The following is a 24,659-nucleotide window of genomic DNA, read 5'->3' as shown; positions in this document are numbered from 1 at the left end:
CTGTCATAATTAACGTACTTGATCAAATAATTCTTTTAATCAACAAACATTAAGCTCTGTGTTCCAAGCAGTGTGTCAGAACTGGGAATATAGCACCCAGGGGTGAGTATATTATATTCCCTTCCCTTCACAAGTTTATTTGTAAGGCAGATTCACAAACATATGAAGAATACAACATGGTGAGTGTTACTACAGTCGGGAGCAGAGTGCTGTGACAGCAGAGGGGAGAGGGAGAGTGGGTGGGTGGCCATGCGTCCATTGAAGGAAGGCTGGAAGAAGAGAGCAAGTTTGAGTAAACAGTTTCTTTATGTTAAAAGAACCAGCTCCTGGAATCATGACTCCTTTTCTGTGTGTGTTCTTCGAATTGTTTCAGTGCATCAGCCCTTCCCGTGCTCTGTTCACATACATTTTTGTGCAGTGGCTTATTGTTGCTGTGATGTGTTGCACAGATATGTTCAGCAAGGCACCTAATGTAATTAGTAGCAAGACTTGAGAAGGGGTTCTCCTAACTTCAAGAGGTGCTTCCATCTCTTTCCTTTGCTTCTGTTTTAGTGTCGTAAGTCCTATAGATGGGAAGTCCATGGAATCTATAACAAGCGTGAAGATATTCCATGGATCAGAGTATAAAGCAAATGGAAAAGTCATCAGATGGACAGAGGTAAGCAAATGAAACTTGGCATTCTTGACCCCTTTTGAGCACAATTTTTTGCTAGGCCCAGAGACACATTCTGGGCTGATTCTGGAGGATGAGAAAAAAAAATCTCTCTGTTTACCTTCTATACACCAGTTCCTTCTGGTCTATCTTAGCTCACTGGGAGAAAAGCCACCAACTGCAGCCTGCAGCAGTGTGACGTCTCCTCCTTCCTATGCACTAGCTTTTAGAGATTTGTTTGTATTGGAATTCAAGAAGGGTGCATCTCTGAGTGGTACATACCATCTTTGCTGTTTTCTTCAGAAAGCTGGGCTAGTTATGCTGCACTCACAGATAAAACTATCTTAGATAACACGGTCTTTAAAAAATAAACTTATTTCACCAAGAAGAAAACTAAAAAGAGACTAAGTAACTTGTCCAAGATTACAGGGTAAATAAGTAATGGCAAAGTCCTGACTCAAACCCAGATCTGGCCAACGCCTAAGCTGTTTCCAGACTATTGTTCCTTAATTTGAAAGCCGTATTAGAGGCTTACGTGGAACTGAGAGGAGCGAGCAGGGACACCCTGTGTACATATCATACAAATCAGAAAATTTATTCTCTGAGAATAAACAGGTAGGTCCTGGGTCTCAATTTCTTTTCAACCTCATTTATACTCATCTGTAAAATAAAGCATTAAATTATAAAATCTCTAGGATTCCTTTTAGCTTTAAAAGTCCTAATTTTTTTCTGTTTTTTAAAATTTTATTGAGGTCATAATAGTTTATAACGTGAAATTTCAGTTGTACATTATTATTTGTCAGTCACCATACTTATGTGCCCCTTTACCCCTTATGACCCCACCCCAACCCCCTCACCCTCTGGTAACCACTAATCTGTTCTCTTTGTCCCTGGTGTTTTTCTTCCACATATGAGTGAAATTATACAGTTTGTCTTTGTCTGGCTTATTTCACTTAACATAATACCCTCAAGGTCCATCCGTGTTGTTGCAAATGGGATGATTTTGTCTTTTTTATGGCTGAGTAGTATTCCATTGTATATGTATGCCACACCTAAAAGTCTTAATTTTTAAAAAAGTACTGTGACGTCTAGCTTTTCCATTTTATACACAAGGTCACTGAGGCCATGAGAGGTTAAGTGCCTTGCCTAAGTTCACATGACTGGTTCCTAATAGCAAGAGACCAGAACCTGGTTCTCCAGTTCTCGAGCTCTTGTTCCAAGGAACTTATCTTTCATACCAGGCTTGGTGTTTTCATATGCAACTCAGTGTTTTTAGCTGCTTGCTTTGTAATGATTATCCCTTTGACACATTTTGAGTAATGCAGGGTCTGGAACATATAAAACGGTTTTATCGCTTACAAAATAGTTTGACCTCCATTCCCTCAAAAGTAGGGAGGCAACCCATCTTATTTGCATAATGAGAAAACAGGCTCAGAGAGGCCCTGTGACTTTTCTGTTACTAGTTACTGGCAGAGCAGGGCCAGAGGTCTCCTGGCTCCCAGTCTAGAGCTCTTCCCATCATTTCGTGCTGCCGTTCTCACTAGTGCATCGGGCACAGGACTTCAGAGCTCCCCGCTTTGTAGTATTCTTAGTATAAGCCCCTTACTGAGCTGTAAGCTAGGAGTTGGTATCTATAAGCATTGTGTATTTGCATATCTCTTTTATATAATGCTTTTATATTATTTTCTCTTTACAATAACCAGAGAGGACAGGGGCTTTCCATTTTACAAAGGCAAATTGGGCATGAAGAAGTCAAAGGACTTGCTCCTGACCCTCCTCTATGTGACCAGGACTTGGGTCTCTCAGTTCCAAGTTTGCTGTGTTTCTGCCTGTGCCCAGTGCAGTGCTCAGCTTGGGGCCAGGACACTGACACAGCTCTGGCCTCAGCAGTGGCAGGGCCACGGATGGGAAAGCTCTGTCTGTGTGAGGAGCAGAAGACTTGGATCTGGGCTTGGCCCTGCATCTAAGTACTTCTAGCTCTTGAGTGAGTCACTTCTCTTCTCTGAGTAATCTGTAATACAAAGGGGTTGGGTCACATAATCTATAAGGGCCATAATCTGAGACTCTAAGATCGTTTTCTAAGAAAATTGTTCACATATAAGGATTACCTCTTAGAAGTGCACAATGCAAAATGGAAGCCTTTTGGGGTTCTGAGTAAAACATACCATTATGACCATGGCCAAGAGCAGGGAGATAGGCGGGTCAGGTCTTCTTGCACATCTCAGAGGATGAGGGTGCTCATACACAATGAGCTGATGCACTTGTTTCTTCCCACATCTCCTGAGCGCAAGGTTAAGTCTCTTTTGTGTGGGGAACAGGTGTTTTTCCTAGAAAGCGATGACCAGCACAATTGCCTGAGTGATCCTGCAGATCATAGTCGATTGACTGAGCACGTTGCCAAGGCTTTTTGCCTTGCTCTCTGTTCCCATCTGAAGCTTCTGAAGGAAGATGGAATGACTAAACTGGGACTACGTGTGACGCTTGACTCAGATCAGGTAAGAAGAGTCTCAGGTAGCCTTTGAAGCTGGCCTTGGGCAGTCTGTATTTTCTGACATGAGGTTTCCTGCATCAACCCAGAGAGCTTAATTCTCTGCACCTTCTGGCTTGACCAGATGTAAGTCACCTGGCCTTCCCTCTATTAGTAATACACCTGCATGTGTTGGTCAGAGTCTGAACCATCTGAACCTTGTCTTCCTCACCTGAATGTCTTCCAAGGACTGTCTGTAGTGTGGGGTAAGGAGGGGAAGTGTGGGTGAGGGACCTGCCAGCCCTGTGTGAACAGTATCAGTGCTACTCTTTGAGAACCCCCCAGTCCCACCCTTCAGGAATCATTCTGCCTCCCTCAGAGAGCAGGTCCTAAGCTGTCCCATGTCCTGTTTTTTCTTAATCCAACTACAGCAGGCTTCTGCTGACTGGGCTCTGCAGCTCCCACTCCTTAAGATTTTTCTTACTGTCAACGTTTCCATGCTGGTTGGTGGCTAAGACTTGAGCTATTTCTCCATTACTTTTCCTGTCAGCTCAGGTCTCCTATGGCCAGGCTTCCTTCCCTGTCTTAACTTTTTTGTATGCTGTTTGTAGTAACAATCCAGTCTTAGAACATGCCCCTCGCCCCAATTCCTTGTTCCATTGTCTCTCTCCTGTGGTTTAGCATTCTCATCTCTCTACATTTCTTTGGATTTTGGATCCTGTGACATATCTCAGTGCTCCTGCTTTGATGCAGAGTTGTGTCATTATCAGGAAAAATGTGAAAGGTTATATATCTGGCTCCATTCCTGACTGGTCATCATCAAGTATATATTTTCTGTTTAAGGTCTTGCCCAATGCCGTAGTAAGCATATCAGGGTAATACAAGTGAGGTTTCATGGTCCTTTCTCGAATGGTACTGATAATCTGGCTGGAGAGAATTACCTCATATAAACAACTAAAGAACAAGCATTTTTCTGCTAAATGTTTGAGCCTTTTGAGGGCAAGGGCCCTGTTACATTCATCTTTGAATCCTTGTATTTGTACATGCTCATAAAATGGTGTGTGGATGGATGGAAGAACAGATGTTCAGTTCCTGCTATGTTAGGGAATTGTACCTAGTATGTTTCTCATTTTAATTTTCACAACCAAAGTTTCTTGTATTATCTCTGACATTCCATACCTCCCTACACCATGCCTCTCCCCCACTCCCCCCGACCCTTTCCTTTCCTGGGAAACTAGGGTCTTGCCCAAGGTCTCACAGCTACTAAGTGGCAGGGTCAGGATGAATAAAGGACAGGATGATAAATGACAATTAAGGGAAGAAAAGGAGAAATTTGTGTTCACTGCCATGTGTCTAGCCCATGGCCAAGAAGGACATCTCCTTTCCTGCTCAGCCTCTTTGGCCCTGAGCCCCCTGGAGAGAGCTTTGTCCAGTAACCTGTCATTCCCTTCTCTCTGCGGTGTAGGTTGGCTATCAAGCAGGGAGCAATGGCCAGCCCCTTCCCTCGCAGTACATGAACGATCTGGACAGCGCTTTGGTGCCGGTGATCCATGGAGGGGCCTGCCAGCTCAATGAGGGCCCCATCGTCATGGAACTCATCTTTTATATTCTGGAAAACATTGCATAGACAGAGAGGACTTCATTTTTTTTCCTGTTCAGACCTGTTGCAACAGCAGTCATACCCAAATCATTTGCACTTTAGAACTGGAAGATTAAGCTTTTGTTAACACTATTAATGGTGATGGGGGGAGGGAGTGGGGGTTTGGGGGTCATGGGTGGGAAAGGGTGGTTGGGGGGACAGAGGTTCCATAATTCTAAGTCTTCTATGCATCGTCCACCAAGAAGATCTGGGCAGCTTCTGTTACTGCACAGCAGTTATGCTATCCTTGCAGCTAATCTCCTTCTGTTACTGTTTAGACAAGAATCCTGCTCCTCTGTTTTAAGACTTACTTACGGTCTTGTGCTCGGAAATGCTCCAATGGGTACAACAATGACCAACGGTGGGTGGGAGGGCAGAGGGGAAATAAAAAATGAAGCATCAGTCTTGCACTCTTTGTACAGAATTGATATACTGATCTTGTCCCAGTTACACCACAGTGACTTCAGGTAGAAGTCACACAGAAATTTTTGTTTTTAGCACATTATTCATTGAAGTGAATCAAAGACCCAACAGACTGTCTCTCGTCTAGCCCAGGAAGGGCAGCTCGGTGTAAACGAGGTCACTTGGACGGCAGAGCTGAGTTCAGGATTGCTGGAGATGTGCCCCAGGGAATGGCGGGTATTGAATAAGGGCTTTCTGGGAAAGCTGACAGGATACACCCAAGACGTTTTTAGTTATAATATACACTAGAGGTATTTTTAAAAACCTTTTACTGAGAAATAATTTAAATTTCCAGGAAAGTTGCAAGTACCAAAAAACCTATGCACGCCTTACCTAGATTCACCCATTTTTCAAGTATTAACATTTTGTCTCATGTGCTTCATCATTGTTTCTCTCTCTCCATAAAAACTGAGGCATTTGAAAGTAAGTCGCATGCATCATCGCCCTTTACCCCTAAATGCTTTAATGCTTATTTCCTAAAAATAAGGATATCCTCTTACCTAACTGCAAGACAGTTCTCAACTTGAGTCCATGTAGCATTGACCTGATACTTTAAGCTATCATCTGTCCAATGTCCTTCATAGCATTTTTCCCTCCAGTAAAGCTTCCAGCCTAGGATCAGACATGGCAAGTAGCTGTCCTCTTTCATCGATATTTTTAGTGAATTCCCTCACCCCATTTTTTAAGTAGAAAATGCCTCATTTTGAATTTGGTGTTTCCTGATAATTAGAATCAGTTTATGCATTCTTGGCCAGAAGCCTCCCTAAATGATGCTGTATCCTTTTTAGGGCATCTTATCTGGGGTCACTTGATAGCCATCTGTGCTCTTCATTAATTATGGTAAATTTTGATGACCTGGTCAAGGTCTTGTTCAGTTTTTTCACTGTATATTTTACCCCTTGGAACGAATAACCAATATGTGTAGAGACACTTTCAGATTATGCAGATATCTTGCTCATCACAATTTCCCCTTGGATTTAGTGTCCACTGATGTTTCTTGTCTGAATTGATCTTTTCTATGATGGCTACAAAATGGTTTTCCAATTCTAGCACTGTAACTTAATTTTCATTCTGAGCTTATAGAGTACTTTTTGAATGGCTGTAATTCATTATTTTGGTGCTCAAATGGTCTGATTTGGCCAGAGGAAGCCCCTTTAAGCTAGTTCCTGCGTCCTGGTGACATGCTCCTATCATGTTATGGAAAACTTTCTTTTCTGGCCTGACAAGATGCTCCAGGATCATCTTGTGCTTACCCTGGCCCAGCCATGGAGTCAGCCATTTCTCCAAGGAGCCCTGGTTTCTTTTAGTGAGAGTGGTATGAGGAACCAAGATTTGGTTTGCATATATGTGATGCACTCTGATCATTTTCTCTTTCAGTAAAAATTTATTTTGGTCACAGACCAAATGGATGTCATAACCCAGTCTGAAAAACACTGCTTTTAGGCCAACTCCCTCCCTTGTGAGTGGCATCTTCTGAAAGCCCAGGCGAAGCAGGCGTCCCTCTGCAGGAAAAGGACAGTTCCAAGAATCCCCTGGAAGCTAATGCAGGCCTCTGGGACAGTGAGAGGCTACTCCTCAGTGGCCAGAGGTGGGCTTAGCGCTTGGCATGTACAGGCTGTGGAACTGTTGAGGGCAATAGGGCAGCAGCTGTTTTCCAGAGGCCCAAAAGCCTGACCGTTGAAGCGTGGCTAGCTAGGTGTATCCCTCTTCGGGATGGGTGGGGTATCCACATTCTACAGCTGCCTCTCCATAGGCTTTGCTGATGGTGGTTACAGAAAACTGTGACTGACCTTCTCATAGACTCAGAGGTACTCGGGGCTTCTGAGGGAAAACAAGAGTACATGCCCATAGAACACCAGCTTGTAAGGACTGAGCCCTGGGACTGCCACCCCCTAAACCCAACAGGAACAGGTATTTGGGGTGTAACATCCAGCTTGGTGTAAATATACCTCGGAAGTTTGGAGTTGGTTCCATTTTCCTATAGAAGTTTGTCTTTCTTCTCACTCAGCTAAATAATCTTGGAACTGTACGTACTTCTGGATCAGTGCAAGCTTTTTAATTCTCCCACTAAGGACAAACTCTGGCCCCTACAGAGTCAGGTCCATTCTCAATTGTGTAAAATGTCCTTTATGTTTAGTAAAATCTTCTTGTGGAATTAGGCATAAAATACCCAAGGCTAGTTTACTTTTTTCCTTCTTTGTTTTTATGCAGCATATATTGTAAGAATTATATATAGCGGAGAGCTGAAACATCACATTTCTAAGTCAGTCAAAATTTTCTAGAATGTAAACGTAAAATATAGAGACTTAGATATGAGATCCTTATAAACTAAAGAGGAATAGAATTGCCATTCTGGTAACTTATTAAATTTTTTTAAATTCTTGAATTCTTACCAAATGCTAGGCAATATAGTTTCCCTTGTTTTTTTTTTAAGATTTCTTTTCCTTTTTCTCCCCAAATACCCCCAGTACATAGTTTTGTATTTTTAGTTGTAGGTCCTTCTAGTTGTGGGATGCCACCTCAGCATGGCCTGATGAGCAGTGCCATGTCCACGCCTAGGGTTCGAACCAGCAAAACCCTGGGGTGCCAAAGCAGAGCGCGCCAACTCAACCACTGGGCCACGGGGCCAGCCCCTCATTTATTTTTGTCAGCACCTTCTGAGCACCTACTAGACTCCAGGGCTATGGAAAATGGGACTCTGCCCTGTGTTACATTCCCATCTAGTGTCTTTCCTCATTCAGTGGTTCCTGAATGCAGGTGGGCCCAAAATTTACAACTGAATTTACTTCTATCATAACTAGTCATCTCGGGAATAATTTATACACTTAATGCATTTCAGACAATAATCAAGCAATCCGCTTGTTATATAGAAACGTGATGTGATGGAGTTGGACCCCCACAAGCTCCCTGGCTCTACCAGTTTCATCCTTTTTTGTGGGGGGGTGCAGTGGGGGGAGGAAGATCAGCCCTGGGCTAACATTTGCTGCCAATCTTCCTCTTTTTGCTGAGGAAGACTGACCATGAGCTAACATCCGTGCCCATCTGCCTCTACTTTATATGTGGGACGCCTGCCACAGCCATGACTTGATGAGCGGTACCATGTCCGCACCTGGGATCCAAACTGGCAGACCCCAGGCCGCCGGAGCAGAATGTGCGAACTTAACCGCTTCGCCCCGGGCTGCCCCTACCAGTTTCATCCTAAAAGGAGCTGCCTTTACTTATGGGGGAAGATCTTTTAGGAGCTGCCCAGAAATATTTGGAAAACAAGCTCTCAAAATTTGGAAGCAACAATGCAGGCTTCAGAATGGTACTATAAGAAAGAAAAATAATGTTAAAGTCACAAAATAGTTTGCCCTTTAATTATAAGCAGGACTTGCTGCTTCTAAGATAAGTTTCTTCCTATTTTATTCAGTTCACTAATTCAGAAGAATGTGTGCCTTGCACCAGATCAAAGAGAGTATTTAAAATTTAAAAATTACCTGGGTGAGGGCTGGGTCCCAGCTGCCCACGCATCCCTAATCTCCGATGTGTGATTGCAGCATCTGGACAAATCTTAGGACAAGATGAGGCTGGGCAGGCTCCTCCCCCTACCATTGACCCCCGTGTGCCTTGACTACAACAGAGGCCTTTTAAGAACCTCAGTCGCCAAGTCCAGTAGGTGGCTTTGTCTTGCTTCCCTCTGCCTGGAGGTTGTTTTCCAAAAAGCAAAGAGCAATGAAGCAGACAAATCTTTGAGCCGTGGAAAACTTCCTATCAAACTGGAATAGGGCATTTCCAGCAGAGGCCTGAGTTTAGGAATTCCTAGGGCTGGCTGGAACATTCAAGGAGAACAGCTGTCCTTCTAGCCCTCTTAGTAAGCACCGGATTGGGTACAAACCCTGAGGGGAAGACTAGGTTGGGTCAGGAAACCTCCTGGCCACCCCTTTGTTCTAGGCCACCTTATGGAGGCTTACGACCCTCCTTTTCATTCTAGATTACTGCTTGACACACAGGTGTGACTGCAATTAAGTGTTTAGTCTCCCACCTGGAGAAATTTTGGTAGTTCACTCTGAGAGGTAAGACTGGCCAGAAAGCGCTTGGAAAAAAGTCATTTGCTTGGCATTCCTGCTCTTACCCACTAAAAGCTCTCTCTCAAGGGCAGGAAAGCATGGTCCAGCCCTATCCCAGAAAAAGACACACACGAAAGCTCAACCCTGAGCTGTGCTTATGCAATACGAGAGAGATAAGGAAGCTGAATGTATTTGCTTCACTTAGAGGCTTTAAAAAATGATCTTGAGGAATGCTGTGTTGAACTGAAGTTAATGCTTCAAAAAAGGAGAAAAAAAAAAAAGATGGGATGTTAAAGTTTATTTCTAAGAAATGTAGAATATTGCTGTTTTTGAATATTAAATCTACTGTAACCACAAATCCCTCCTATGTCTCCATTCAGAATAACAAAGCCAAGGAGAATTTCTTGGGAAAGAACTGGGGGATTTCCCTGGGTGAACCCCTGAAGAGGTGATGCTTCCCCTGCCCTCTCTCAGAAGAGGAAGCCATAGCTGCAGTGCCTGTCAATTAAATGTTACTGCTACTCTGGCTTTTAAAAAGTAACAAGGAGCAGGGCTTTTGTTTAGGACTTTGATGGTTACTCTGTGTGTAGAGTATAAAACCCTTGTAATGACTTAGACCTAGTTTCTTAAATAAAAAGTTACTTAAAATTATTATATATATATAATTTTTTTTCTTCAGTTAACAGTCTTTTAGTCTTAGGTGCATGGACTGAGTCCACGATACAAACTTGCCCTTACTTCCCACCACACGTCCTGAACATAACCTCCCTCCTCCACTGAGAGCTCTGGGAAGCAGGGAGGCTGGGGCAGCAGCCGTGAGGAACCAAGGCACAGGCAGAGCCGGGGTAAACGGGGCTGTATGGGACGGGCTGCCACTGACCAACTGGAGTCACGGAACCCTGCCCCGCCCTAAGCCAGGGGCTTCCCGATCACGCTCGAGTTCTCCCATCCCTCACAGTTACATCTTTTAAAGGCACATCCAGGAATGCTGCACCTGGGGGCTGGGGAAAGCTGCACACAGTTGCTCACAAGGTTACGGGGCTACAAGACTCCATGGCACAGAGCAATGAGGCCTTGCCTTCACTCAGAGGGAGGGGGAGGGGGACTCCTGGATTCCTGCCTGCTTCGGTGGAGGCCAGGGAGGGGTCAGCAACAGGAAAGACAGACCAGGACGGTGGTCAGTAATGCACGTACTTAACAGGTCTTTGGTGCTTGTGTAGCAGCATCTCCCTTAGGTACAAAGGGTTCTGTAGCCAGCAAAGCTGGGAAAAGTATGCTCCTGCACACAATCGCTGGCCTGACTCTGACCATCTGCTGCACAAGGGCACAAAACATGGGAAGTGAGTGTAAACTGCAGTGAATATCCAAATACAGTTTAGAAAGGACTTCCTAAAGATAGACCTGGGAAGGTTTACTTCCCTCCTCAGGTCTATTGAGGATCATGAGCCCTATCCAACAGTTTTGCCTCTTGATCATCCTCACAGATGAGAAATTCTTAGTCTTGCTCCCCAGATATGAGTACTGGAAGGGGCCTGGGCAGAGAGCAGGGGGCAGAGGTTCGGGGGGCCCAGAGAGCTGCCCACCTCACAGGCCCCTGGGCTCCAGGACCAGCCAGTTCTCAGTGACTATCTGCACGTCCTGGCCACTCAGAGGCTCCCGCAGCCTCACCTTCACCTCCAGCTTGCCCCCAGTGGGCTTCCTTCCATCCAGGACCTGTGAAGACCACAGAAAGGGGAGATGGTAACTGAAGGGGGCAGGGGCTGGGAGCAGGCAGCTCCCTCTGTCACAGGTAAGGAATGAGAAGAGAGAAAACGTCCTGCAGTATCAACACAGAAGTCACATTTCATGACAACACTGCCCTTCTGCTCTTTGGTGCAGGTGGGGATGGTTTTAGGTTAAGTTTTATAAACAAAGTATTATATAAATCCAAATAAGCATCAATGCTCTCACCTAGAAACCTAGAGCTCTGCTCACTCAGTTTCCTCAAGGCAACTCCTGGAAAAAATGCTCTGGCTTCAAGGTACAGCTTGAAAACCACTAAGCCCAAACCCTCACTTCACAATGGCCCAGAGAAAGTGGATGGTAAAGTTATATAGCCACTGTATGGCAAGGCCAGGACTAGAAGCCAGGCCAAGCAAGGGTTCCTTTCCAGCCCCCACACTGCTTCCCTCTTTCTGGGTATGAGGTGGGGCAGCTGGAGTGCAAAGCAATCCTACAGGCTCAAGAAGTGTGACCACTCTCAATGGGACCAATACAGAGCAGGCCCCACTTAAGAACGACTCCCCCCAGCAGGTGGCGGGGTGGGTGGAGGGCAGGCACCCTATAGGGGGAGAAGCCCCAGTCTACAAAGGCATCAACAAAGCTCTGGGCTGAGCTCTGCCCAGGACACACTGTACGAGCTCATGTAACACCTTCTCCTCTCTGGATCTTAGTTTTCTCATCCATCAGGCAAGCTCTTAGAATCCCTGCCTGTGAATTCGATGAGTTCACAGAAGCTTAAGGAGCAGTGTGGGGCTGATTTCCAAACACTAGGTGCGTTCTGGTGGGTCCCTGATCCAGACTTTATCAACTTTATGTCCAGAGTTTGTTCTGCTTCATCACGCTGCCAGACAATTGCCCCAACCATAACTCCACCCCTAAAACCTAGAAATTGCTGTGTGCCAAGTTGACAGCAATGATCACACCCCTCTAATGCACCATCTGGGAACCTGAGTGGCCCAGAGTGTTGTGGAAGGAGTACAGCTACTTCTTGTCTGGGTAGCACTATGACATTTTCTCAGACCCTCTGAATCTCTTCATTTGTGAAATGGGAATAGCACCTACTCTACAGCACACTTGTGGATATTTTTAAATTAACGGGCAAAAAAGCCTACACAAGGGACTGATGTTCAATGACTGTTGGCTCTTCTCTTGCCAAGCCCTCTGGTTCGCCCACCCTACCTCCACAATCTCTCTGATCTCACACTCATTCTCCAGCCGCTCCAGTTTCAGGTGAGCTGTGCCGACCAGCTTGTCACTTCTGAAGAAGGATCTGGGGAGCCAAGAGTTAGAGAGGCTTGAACTGAGCAGGGAAGGCAGGAATGATCCAGCTAAGCCCAGCACAGGAAAAGAGTAGTAGCAGGGGCAGGAGCAGCAGCAATGGAGGCCATTCCTTCCAGCCCAACTAGTCAGTGTGACTGATGGTCGGGGGCCTCACCCTTTGTGGAAGATTTCAAATTTGATTCCTTTGCTTTGAATCACCCTCCTGAAGCCTCGGTGGTTTCGGTTGATGTTTAGTTTGAACAGTTGATCAAATTCTGCAAGAAGGGGAGAAGACAAGAAGGGGCGAAGACAAGAAGGGACTTGGCTCCCAGGGATTTCCTGAGGAAACAGAGGGCTAGAGCTGGCCTCCCATCCTGATCTCTCTGCCCGCAATTCAGAGGGGCTGCCACCAGAGGGACGTAGAGCATGGAGATCCTGGCCTTGGCAGTCCAGCTGGACAGTTCTCATACTTTTAGACACAGATTATACCAAAGGGGGAAGGACTTGGAATTTGGAGTCCGGATTCCTGGATTCAAGTCCCATTCCCACCACCTCCTTGCTATGAGGCCCCAGGCGGGACCCTTTACCTCCCTGAGCCTGTTTCCCCAACTATATTAGAGGAGTCATGATAATACCTGCCTTTATCTCCCAAGTTGAGTAGACCAAGTAAGATAATAGATCTGAAAGCACTCTAGAAACATAAGTGCTGGAGACAGAGAGGAAGGGAGGAGAAAGTGGCCCTCACCTGGTGAGTTTGTGTTCTTTACCACAGCTGTTTTGCTTTTTTGAGCCTGCTCCTAAAGCAGTAAGAAGGAAGAAGTCAGGACAGCTTGAAAAAAAACAGGTATCCAGGGCCAGGAACTCTGGGCTAAGTCTGTGTTGAGGGAAGGGACCCCTGTAGGGAATGGGCCCAAGGGTCTTTAAACCCCTCCCTATAGGAGACCTCCCAGGGATGCAGAGAAATGGAGCACAGGGTCCTGGAATGGAAGACGGGGTTCAGAAGATCCTACCTCTACCTGAACCTCACCGAGTTAGGGTAGTGGAACTCAAACCGCACAAAAGCATCCAAGTCATCAGGGGTCACCCCTATGAAAGAGAAACGGGAGTCAGGATCAGAAGGGTTAGCCAGGAGCCCAGCGCTTGATGTGGAGGGAGAGCCAAAGCTTCCCTATTGGCCTGTGGTGGAGTGTCTGGGCAAGAGCCTCCTGGAGTAGGGTGGCTTTAGGGCTACCTGGAGGTGCTGGGAGGTTCATTCCCCGGACAATGATCAGATGCATTTCTGTGCTGTTGAGTTCTGAGAAGATCCTACAGCCAGGAAGCAAGGAGAAAGAGCAGTGGGGAAAGGTCTCCTCTTCCAGTGACTGCCTGCCAGCTGGGTGGCTGGTAATCAGGAGGGGAGGGGCCCAGGGAGGCAAAGCTTGTCTGGGTTAGCAGCAGCAAAGCTGGTACACAGACCTTGGGCTCTGACCCCTAGTCCAGAGCTCCTTCCCCAGCCACCCACAGCTCTGAGCTCCTCACAGGCAGGTGTCATGTCCTCTCCCCAACCCTCCACTCCCAGCCCCAGTGCCTAGAGCAGGGCCAAGCCTGGGAAGCCTCACTCAAGGGCCCTAAGTCTCCAGCCTTGGCTCCCAGCCTCTTGCTCCATCCCTGCATGGAGCCATTGTCTCCCTTAGGCTTCGGCACCTCACAGTCTGGAATGTCTTCAACTCAAAGTGGTGGCTGGGAGGGTCGAGGCCCTGGGCCTGGGCCAGCTGCAGGATTTCAAGCTGCTTCCTGCGGTCCTGAGCAAGCTTCTCAAACCTGATAGGGACAGGCACGCACATCAACATGGCGGGGTTCATTTCTGCTCCCCACCCAACAAGCCCCAGCCCCTCACTTACCGGGTAGTCTCAGTCACATTGCCTTGGTGCATGAACTGCTTAGAGTACAGCAGACACTTCTGAAAATAGGGGTCCAGAGTGACTCCAGAGCCCAGAGCAGGACCTGTCTAGGTTGGCATTCGAGGCCTGACTTCTGAAAGCTACAACTTTCTGTAGCTTCACCCCTCTGCTTCCCCAACACATACCCCAAGGTCATCGTTTCCAAGTCCAATCACACTTTTCTGCCTAAGTTTTTGCTGTTTCCTCTCTTGAGGATAGCCATTTCCCCAAATTCACTTAGCAAACTCCTATTCTTCCTTCAAAACCTAATAGAAACATCACTTCAGAAGGCCGACTTGCAGGCAGCACTTCAGACAGTTACACACACATACAAATATACATGTACATATATATTTTGATATATCTGTCTCCCCTAACACTTCTTCCTCCCATCTTCAAAGTACTCTCCCCCCTCTACTCTGTTGTCTGAACTTCATAACCACCCTGAAAGAGGGGCATTAATCATCCTATTTTACAGATGAGAAGAATGTGGCTCAGAGAGGGGAAGTGCCTAGCCCAAGGTCACACAAGCAGTAAGAGGAAGAGCTAGAACTTGAATCCATGCCTCTCTCATCTGAGCCACATGCCTTTCCCCAGAGGAAGGCTGTGGGCACTGAAAGGGGAGGACAGACAAGCAGTCTACCAACCTCATGTTGCTCCAAAAGCATTTTTTGTAGCTGGGCATACACCTCCTCGGCCTTCTGGGAGAGTCGCAGGTCCTCATGATGAATGAGGATGAAATCACCCTCCTCATCCGTCAAGGGTGAAGGCACCTGGCCAGGTCACAAGGCCCCTCAGGGCCCCAAGAGTCAGATTATTCCTCTACTGAGCCTAACAAATGCAGAAATCCAAACTAAATGTTTCTCCAGGTTCTACTAACCTCCAGTGGTGAGAACTCATTGCCTCCCCTTCTATCCCAGGCTGCTGCAATGCTCTGCCTCCCATTGGCCTTGCCTTGTCATCTCTGACCACAGGCAGCCTACCTGGCCTTCCCCTGGCCTCTCTTGGGGCCATGGGGTAGAGAAAGGCATAAGCAAAAGGCTCTTTCTCAGCTGTCACCACATCCTACCCAAGTCCCACCTCCTCCAAGCAGGTGCCTCCTTCATAGCCCTGCCCATCAAGCCTGTCACTCACCTTCTCTGCCGGAGAAGTCCTGCTGCTTAACCAGGTAGGACTCACCTTGGAGAGGTCCACGGGTCGCCCAGCTCGGACCTGGACGATTTGAGCCTCAAGGCACTTGGCCACCCGCATGTGAGCTTTGGCCTGCTCCAAGTCCTGGCCACGCTTGGCCTGCAGGGCAGCCCGCTGGTACTGCAGTTTCCGTGTCTCTAGCACTGCCAGCTGCTCCCGCACTGAAGGGAGAGGGACACTGGTTAGAGCCGTGCATGCCCCTCACCAGAGCCTTCACTCCTCCATCCCTCTTTGCCCAACTCACCAGAGGGACTCAGTGACTCCTTAGAACTCGAGGCCTTGGGCTCAGGCAGGGACCGGGATGAAGGAACCAGAGGCTGTACTGGCTTCTTGGCCACTGGGGCCTGAGCTGGGGACTCATCCTGCAGGTGCCCAAGAGGCTATCACAGGCGATCTGTTCCCCACCCCAGCCATGCCCGCTCCCAGACTTGGGCTGTCTTCCTAACGCTGCACTAACTCACTGTGTGACCTGAGATGAACGGCTTCCCCTCATGGGCCCTAGAGAATCTCAGAGCTACAAGCAGCCTCAAAGCTCTGAACTACCCTTCCCAACAGGAGACGGCAGGGTGAAGGGTTGAACCGGGCTCTGGAGTCAGAAAGACCTTGGTTTGAATCCAGCTCTGCTAACTCCTAGCTGGGTGCCCTTGGCCAAGTTTTTTGTCTGGAAAACGGAAGAAAGAATACCTCCCTTGCTGGGTTTGTTAGTATGGGCAACAACAGGGTCTGGGTTTGCCTCTCATCTGCTGTCTCCTCCCACCAACCCCGGAGACCTGGGCCCTCAGCCAAACCTCGTTCTCATCCTCGTCTTCCTCTGCTGGGGCTGCATCCTCTGAGGAAGCCAGTTTCTGGGCAGCTGCTAAAGTAGCTGCCACTGCATCCTCCTCAGTGACCGTGGTGGACTCCAGGCCAGGGATGGGGGGGAATCCTGTGGAAGAGAGAGACAGCTGGGAGAGGGGCAGGGGAGCCTCAGGGAAGCACTAGGCTGCTGTGGGCCCTGGCTGTATCTTCTTGGACATGGCTGGGATGGGTGGCTCCCACAAGAGTGGAGGCAGATCCATGAGAAATCATTTCCCCCTCCTCCGTCTTGCTCAGACACCTCCTCCTAAAGCCCCTAGGCCAAGGCCCACCCACCTGGAGGAACAGGCAACTCAGCAAAGTCAACTTTCCGTCCTGCTTGGTGTGCTCGAATGGCATCTTGATATTGCTGCAAGCGAAGGAAGGGAGGGACTTACGGTGGGCAGCAGTCTGCAGCCTCCACACGGGGAGAAACAGGGAGAGGAAGAAGGAGCCAGCAGCCCCAGGAGGAAAAAGAGCCCCTGAAGCAGCAAGAGCTCCTGAGAGAGATACAGACGGGATGGGATCTCAAAGACCAGGGCTAGCTGCAGGAGCAGACAGACAGAGCGCCGCCAGCCAGGGGGAGAGGCCCACACAGGGCAGGGGGCTGCGTGGCTGTGGGCCCACCTTAGCAATGCGCTCGTGCATCCGGGCCTTGCGCTCATCCCCACTGCCCCGGGCCTGGAGGCCTGCCTCACGGTACTTGTTCAGCCTCTGTTGCAGTGCATCCAGCACTGTCTGTGGCTCAGTAGGGGCTGTTTGAAAGGAAGAAGGAGATGGCGTCAACTCTGCCTGCTTCTCCCCAGGTCGCCACTCCACAGTCCCACCATCCCATCCTACCTGGGGTTGCTGGGGTGTCAGGGGCCATCAATGGCTGCACTCGCTCCACTGCTGGGGATACAACTGAGGGTGCTGTGGGGGCCTTGGAAGCCTGTGGGAGGAGCTTCAGGTCTGGGGGACCCAGAGCAGAGGTGTCGATGGGGATGTCTGGCCAGCCCCAGCCCTAAAACTCCTCCCCAACCCTCGCCTGAGCAGGCTCCCCCCACCATCCGCATACTGACCCTCAGGTGCTGGGGGCATGGCACTCAGGTCCACAGGCTGCCCCTTCTCCAGAGCCTCCAGGACAGCACCAAATTTCTGCAGTAGAAAGAAAAGCAAGTGTGGGCATAAGCCAGGGAACCCCAAGAGCCTGGGGTGAAAAACGCCCTCTCAGGCTAGTTTCACTCAAGCCCAGTCTAGCTGCATGACCTTGAGGAGGTCACTGTCCGCATCTGTGAAACAAGAGGTTAGACACAGGGCCTGAGCCCGGCGCTGTACCTTCCCCGTCCTCATGAGCTCTCGGGCACGGTCGAGGTCTCCAGCCCGCTTGGCATTCAGGGCAGCTGTTTTGTATTCTCTCTGTCGGGCCAACAACAGGGCCCGGGGGTCGGGGTCTGAGTCAGGTGGGGCAGAAATGTGAGGGCTGCCCAAGAGGCTTGTCTCAGGCTGGGAAGGGTTGTCTGTGGAGAAACAAAAAGCCCACAGAGGGGGCATGAGGCTCAAAGAAGAAGGTGCATGCTTTGGGTTCCCGGCAACCACAGGTCTGGTTGGCCTGAGGACCTCTCAGGGGAGGTGCGACTGATGGCAATGGACAGTGACAGGATGAGAAGGCAGGCCACTGGCTCTGACGTTGGGAACTAGACAGGACTCGAGTGTCTCCAGATACCTGGCTCCACAGTGGGGGGACCTGGGGAGTCTGCCTCAGGGCTCCTGTTGGTTGTTTTCTGGGGGGCCAGAGGCCTCTTGCCCAAGGCCACTGGAGGTGGAATCTCATCCTCATTGATCTTCCTGCCTTTCCTCACAGCAGCCAGCTGAGACTCCAGAGTCTGAGGGAGAAGAGAACCAGAAACCCAGCCAGCCATCTTGGCCTGGTCCCTGCTCGAATACAGACCAGGGGCCCTTTACCTCCACAAGGCTGATGGGGAGGCCTCTACTCCACCAGCCCAACCTCCTGCTGCCTCACCCACCGCCCTCAGCCCCACTCCTCCTAGCCCTGCTCCCCGGCTGGCCCCAACCCACCTTCAGGCCGCGCTCACAGCGCCTGGCTTTGGCTGCTTCACCGGCCTCCTTGGCACTGGCCGCAGCCTCCCGGTAGTTGTGGATCCGATCCTCCAGCAGAGCCTGCAGCCCCTGAGGCCCTCCAGCCTGTAGATACTTCAGTTCAGGGCCTGGCCACTCCAGGGCCAGCTAGGCCCTTGCTGCTCCCTCCCTGCAAGGAAGCTGCCCCAGAAAATGGAGCTCTTGGATTCAAGGAGAAGGAAGAGCCTAAGAGCCTCAGGGTGGGAGGCAAAGACTCACTGGAGAGGCCAGAGGCCATATCGGAGGCAAACAGAGAGGCCCAGACAATCTGTGGTGGCCAGGAAATGGCTGCGGGGGGTGGGCTGGGAGAACAGAGAGGCCTTTGAAGGCGGCCAGCTACCAAGGAGTTTCTTGTGCTCAGTCTCTGCGTGGGGCAACTGCTAGAGGAGGGCCCTGGAAAGGGTTACTGAGCCTTCTTATGCAAGCCAGGCTACATGCGTGTTAGTACACGGACACGCAGGGCGATCAAAGGCACACAGGGTCCCTCCAGAACCTACCTGAGCTGCTGGGACTGAAGCTGTTAGGAGAGCTGTCTGCACAGGGGGTTCAATGTTTTCCTGTCCCTTCTCCTCCTCAGGGACACCTTGGCTGGCTGTCTCACTGCCATCCAGGGGCCCAGCCTCCTCATCTGCACCCAGGACCTCCTGCAGTTCAGTCTGGGGAGACACAAGTCCCAGATTGGGAGCCTCATGGCCATAGCTATGGTAGGATCTGAGAATAAAGGACCCTCTCCCCCAGCACTATTTCCCAACATCAGTCACTGTGTCTGAAAATCCCCTTTACCAAAACACTTCTTTAATCTGATCAAGGCTGACCTCGAAACAGTGCAGACTCGAAATCTGAGAAGACCCAAGTACAGAGCTCAGACCAGACATCAAAGGAGACCAGTCTCACACTGTACAGTCAGGAAAACGGGTCCAAGAAGGGCAAAGCACTCACTCCACACCAGAGCACACAGAGGCACAAACCCCAGGCCCCCTCCACAGGCCTGACCACAGGGCCCTCGCACACCAGCCTGGCAGACGCACCAGCAAGTCTGCGTCCTCCTCCAGCCCTTGCTCCTCCTCCTCCTCCTCCACATCCCGCATACAGTCCGCCGCCAGCTTCTCGATGTGGGCCATAGGCAGGGGAGCTGGGGGAAGAGGGTCACAGAGGGTCAGGGCAACTCAGAGAAGGTCCACGAGGTGGAAAAGAGGGTCTTCAACCCACTGTACTTGTACGTTTCTCCACCCAGGTAGAAATCCTTCCCTTCCACAGCCAAACTCACACCTGGGAAACGCCTGCTCTTCCTTTATGACCCAGCTCAAAAGACCCTCAGCAGGGAAACCTGCCTGGCCCTCCACAGGCAGCAAGCTCCTCCCTTCTCGGTACTGTTGCTGCAGTGGCTATTCATACACAGATTCACACGTTCGCCTTAGCCACACCTTTCACATGTGTAAACATTTTTAACGGCCATTTCAGATTCACAATAATTCTGCAAGATAGGTAATATTATCTCCATTTTATATATGAGTAAACTAAGAACTACCAATGTTAGTGTTCCTAACATTGCAAACCTAGTAAGTGGCAGAGCCAAGATTCAAACCCAGACTCGTCTAACCGCAAAGCAGGTTTGGAATGAGAGAGAAGGGAGGGCCATGGTTTTCCCCGACCAATGAGACCCTCAGCTCAGGGGCACAAGGGATGGCGGGTGGTTCTCTTTGAGGGTTCCTGGTGAGAAGAGAGGAAGATTTAGACTCCCTGACCCTTCCAGGCTGGGGAGGGAGATTCCACTTATTACTTGACAATTTCTGTGCACTTTTTATGTGCCCAATTCAGCCTTTGCTGAGCCCCGACTCTATATCAGGCCCTGGCTAGAGCAAAGGATAGGGACCTGAGTCAGTCTGAGAATCAGACTGCTGACTGCCCACAATAGGGAGGGGTCAGTCCAGGGAAGGAGTGAGCTCCCCCTCACACAGGTGTGTGAGCAGGGCAAGACGGCCTCTTGGTGGGAGTGCTGCAGAAGACACATGGCTATCAGAAGGACGAGGTGATCTGCCCGGTTCCTCCCAGCTGTGAGGAGAGGACCCTCTCCACCACCTGCCTGAGCCCATCTGGTCCCAGCGCTGAGCCCAGCCCAGTGCTGCAAACTCACCCTGCTCCTTGGGTGCTGGCTTCCTGCCTGTGGTCCCTGCTTCCCCAGTGAGGGCCAGCAGCTCAGCCTCCAGGTCTCCATCATCCTCCGTCTCCTCCATCCCCAGCAGCATGTCCTCTGGGCTCAACTCCACAAAGAGCCCCAGCTGAGAGCAGAGAAGCTTTCTTAGGCCCCACACAATGAGACAGAGGGTGGAGCCCAGCCCCAGAGCCAGTCTCCTACGGTCAGTGGTCAGTGGCTCCTTCACCATCTGTGAGGCCCAATGTGTGGGAAGGGAAACTGAGGCCTGCAACATTACCCCTTGGGACACTTACCTCCCTGGTGACTCTACAAACAACCCAGTAACACTATACTGCCTAACAGCACTATAGCAAAACTAACAGCACTAGGAGCCAATTTAGCTCTCTGCATGATCATCTTAGTTAATTCTCAGAATCCTGAGAGGTAGGTCCTATTTGTTTTTTTAATTGTGGTAAAACACACATAACATGAAACTTATCACCTTAACCTTTTTTTTTTTTTTGAGGAAGATTAGCCCTGAGCTAACTGCTGCCAATCCTCCTTTTTTGCTGAGGAAGACTGGCCCTGAGCTAACATCCATGCCCATCTTCCTCTACACGTGGGACGCCTACCACAGCACGGCTTGCCAAGCGGTGCCAGGTCCGCACCCAGGATCTGAACCAGCGAACCTCAGGCCGCGGAAGTGGAACGTACGCACTTAACCGCTGTGCCACCAGGCCAGCCCCTCATCTTAACCAATTTTAAGTGTAGAGTTCAGTGGCATTAAGTACATTCACACCCTTGTGCAACCATCACCACCATCCATCCACAGAACCCTGTTCATCTTGCAAAACCGAAACTCTGCACCCATTAAACAACTCCCCACTCTCCCCTCTCCCTAGCACCTGGTCACCACCATTTTACTTTCTGTCCCTACGAATCTGACTGCTCTTAAACTAAGGTGGGTCCTATTTTTATCTCCATGTTCAGATGAAACTGAGACAGCCTTTTAAGTAGCAAAGCTAGAATTTAAAATAAAGTCTTGTGACTTGACTGTCTGCCCTATAGCCTACCACATCCCTTACCTGCCTCTTTTAAGACAATAAAAATGGACTAAGAAATCTCAGGACTTGGGCCCAGAAGAAATAAAGGGAGCAGATTAGAGGAGAGAGCCCCTCAGGTTCCCACTTGGGCCGCAGCCCTCTGTCCCTAGGGAGCAAAGCTCTCCCAGTGGCCTTAGCCCTCAAGCCCTGGCATCTTTGGCTGGCAAGCAAAGTCATGGCCCTAAATGAGGAACCCATCAGAACACCCTAAACTTTGGTGTTTCCTGAACCCTCTGTATCACTGACATGCAGGTGGCAATGACAGAAAGAGGCCTGGGTTGAAACACAGGAGAGTTCAGGCCTCATTTCCCACAAGTGGGCGGCAAGAGCTAGTCAGAGGGACTCTAAGGGCTCTGCCCACTCCAGGAGGCACTGCTCGAAGTCTCCGGACTAATGGGGAAACCACACAGGTGACCCAGTCTGCCCAAGCTGTCTAGGGACCTCCCACCCTCAGACTGGCCCAGAGGTGAAGGAGGCTATATCCATACCTGCTTGGCAACTGCCACACCCTGGCCACCAGCCTGAGCGCCCTTCCGAGGTCTTGGCCCTGGCATCTTGGCAGCCAAGATACCTGATGGGGAGCGGAAGAGATTCAGCCTGGAGCAGCCTACAGCCCCGCCCCCGACACTGCTACCTGTGGGCAGGCGGCTAGTAAAGTCCCAACTCAGAGAAAGAAGGCAACCCTAACACCAAAGAAGGAGATGCTAACGCTGGAATCAGGGCACCGAAGCAGGCAACACGGGAGATGGAGGGATGGCGACCACCTGCTAAGGGGTTGAAGTGGGGAGTTTGGACACACCATAAAAAGTTACTGCACTGATTGACAAATCTGGATTGAACCCAAGAGGTGTGAGTGTGGAGGGGCCTCGGAAGGCAGACTGGGGGCGGGCACAAGGCTGGGTAGAATTCAGAAAGGCTCTAGAGCTGTGCTGTCAAATACGGTAGCCGTATGTGGCTATTTACTTTCAAAGTAAAATTAATTAAAATTAAATTTCCAGTTCCTCAACTAGTGGCTACCGTTGGCCAGCACAAACACTGAACACTTCCATCACCGCAGAAAGTTCCACCGGACAGGTCTACTCCGGAGGAAGCAGGCTCAGCGTTCGCTTCCCCGGACCTCACGGCACTCGGAGGCCCTGCAGGGCGTCAGGCCCCGGGGGAGCAGGACGCACCCGCCTCGGCCCCAGCCCTCAAAGGACATCCTCACGGGGGAGGGGGCCTCAGCAGCCGGCAGAAACCCACGGGGCTGCTCCAGGGGCGGCCCTTTATCCAGCGCCGAGAGAAAAAGGTTCTCGGAGAAGGCGATGCCTGTGCTGAGTCACGAAGCAGCTGGGGGCAGCGAGAGGAATAGGATTCCAGAGGGGACCACCTGAGAACGGCGCTGGGGCGAAGACCTGGGACTCCCGGGGCACAAAGTGTGAGACACGAAACGGCACAAGGGAAGCTGAAACTGCGAGCAAGGGGCAAAAGAGAAAACCTCCAAGCCTCAGGCAGTTGGGGCAACTCTGAGGGCAACGGACGTGACGGGGTCGGGTCAGCGACTCAGAAACGTCCCTCCGGAGGGGAGGCCGGCAGCCGCCTCGGGAGGGAGCATTTGCGACGGTCCCGGCGAAGGGGCGAGCGGGGGAGGCGGGGCGGCGCCGGGGACGGAGTCCGGGGTTAGGGGTAAAGCCACCGGGGCTCCCAGGCTACTGGACGTGGCGCACAGGAGGGGCGCGCAGGGTGACTCCAGGCGTCAGGTTTCGGTGACTTGGGTGAGTGGCAGGCCGTCACCTGAGCGGGGACACGGAGGGAGCGGGCTCTGGGAAAAGACGAGGTCAGACACGCCACATCTGCGGCTCCGGGGACACCGGGCTGGGGCATCGGTGCTGGACCCGGGCCTGGACTCAGGAGAGGTGGGCGGCGGAGCGCGCAGAGGTGGCGAAGCCGGGGGACCCCACTCCCGCGCGGCGGGACGCGCTGCCCTGCCCCAGCCGACTCCATCTCCCTCGCCGTCCCCACATCTCCCCACGCTGGGGGGCGGGTACGCTGCATACCTCGCGGCGGATCCGAAACCAACCCAGGCCTTCTCCCGCCCGGCGCCGCCCAGGGCTCCCGCACCCCAGGGCCGCGGCGTCGGGCGTCACAGGAAGCGCCCCCGCGGGAGCCGGCTAGCGCCCTAACACGTGACTCCACCGCCCGTCCGGCGCGCAACACGCATGCCCAGAGCGAAGCGGGCGTGGCGCTCCAACAGGTGACTCCAAGGGTGGGCGTTCTCAGCGCGCAGGCGCCGTTCGGCAGGTAGCGCGAAGCTCGCCGAGACGGTCGTTCGGCGGTTCCGCGGGTGTCCCGCGGCTCGCGCAAACGCAGTAGGCGGGCCTCTGCTCTTAAGCGTTCGCTTCTCTCAGTTCGAGGCTCCCGGGCGCACGCTCGCCCGGCCTAGCTCCCGTCACGCCCTCGCCCCGCCCCTCTCGGCGTGGGGGCGGGGCTGGCGCAGGCTCCGCCCTGGAGGAGGGGCGTCTCCACCTTTCGCCCTCCCCGTAAGGGTGCTGTTTACCGGGAGTCTCCAGGGCAGTGGGCGGGGCGTCACCATCGTTTTCGTAAACACTCAAGACGTGAATGTCCTTTTTCCCGTCAGAAGGCGGTTTGAATACTTAAGATAGGACAGTCGAGGGTGTGACAGCGAGCTCTCACCGCTCTCCGCCGCAGGGCCGTGAGCGGGGCGGGCGTGGAAGAGAACCCCACCTGCCGCAACCCTGGCAGCCCCCTTACTCCTCCTGCCTCCTACACTCCTAGATTCTCATTATGTTTTGTATTCAGCGGTTTCAAAGATCTGCCAGTTTCCTGGGACAAAGAGCTTTTCCATCTCCTTATTGCTTTGCGGTGATTTCCCAAAGAGACCGACTTTACCATTTTAAAAATTGAAGTTTCACTCTTAATATTTTTTCTCATTAAAATTTTTTTTAATTTTATAATATTTAAGATATACACAAAGATATAGAATATTTCACATTTGCCAGAATGCAAGCTCCACAAAGGCAGTTTTGTTTGTCCTCTAGGTTATCTCCAGTGTCTAGAGCAGTGCATGGTA

At 50.8% G+C, this 24,659-nt stretch overlaps 2 protein-coding genes across 3 annotated transcripts in view; one reads left to right on the top strand and one right to left on the bottom strand.

Moving 5' to 3' along the window:
- Positions 1-9,403, top strand: part of ZFYVE9 (zinc finger FYVE-type containing 9) — a 138,900-nt gene extending 129,497 nt beyond the window's left edge. For both annotated transcript variants that reach the window (XM_046663332.1, XM_046663331.1), the window contains 3 exons: positions 553-658; positions 2,971-3,147; positions 4,585-9,403. In XM_046663332.1, the coding sequence (XP_046519288.1) occupies positions 553-658; positions 2,971-3,147; positions 4,585-4,746 (445 nt within the window). In that variant the 3' untranslated portion in view covers positions 4,747-9,403. The remainder of the gene's footprint in view (positions 1-552; positions 659-2,970; positions 3,148-4,584) is intronic.
- A 147-nt stretch (positions 9,404-9,550) lies between these two features.
- On the bottom strand, positions 9,551-23,991 carry CC2D1B (coiled-coil and C2 domain containing 1B). Its single transcript, XM_046663333.1, has 25 exons — positions 23,626-23,991; positions 22,078-22,160; positions 20,487-20,631; positions 19,381-19,484; positions 18,850-19,008; positions 18,293-18,418; positions 17,940-18,099; positions 17,552-17,733; positions 17,296-17,371; positions 17,075-17,185; positions 16,862-16,989; positions 16,532-16,604; positions 16,189-16,325; positions 15,645-15,762; positions 15,389-15,561; positions 14,857-14,982; positions 14,171-14,229; positions 13,974-14,090; positions 13,522-13,595; positions 13,318-13,376; positions 13,036-13,087; positions 12,466-12,565; positions 12,210-12,300; positions 10,853-10,982; positions 9,551-10,583 (listed from the first exon to the last, which is right to left on the bottom strand). Exons 2-24 carry the CDS (start codon positions 22,141-22,143, stop codon positions 10,854-10,856), a joined length of 2,565 nt encoding a protein of 854 aa, XP_046519289.1. The 5' UTR covers positions 22,144-22,160; positions 23,626-23,991; the 3' UTR covers positions 9,551-10,583; position 10,853.
- Between the last annotated feature and the right edge of the window lie 668 nt (positions 23,992-24,659).

The sequence above is a fragment of the Equus quagga genome, chromosome 5, assembly GCF_021613505.1.
Source record: "Equus quagga isolate Etosha38 chromosome 5, UCLA_HA_Equagga_1.0, whole genome shotgun sequence".
Lineage (NCBI taxonomy): Eukaryota > Metazoa > Chordata > Mammalia > Perissodactyla > Equidae > Equus > Equus quagga.
Note: the sequence above shows the minus strand (reverse complement) of the source record. Positions and strands in the feature narration are given on the sequence as shown.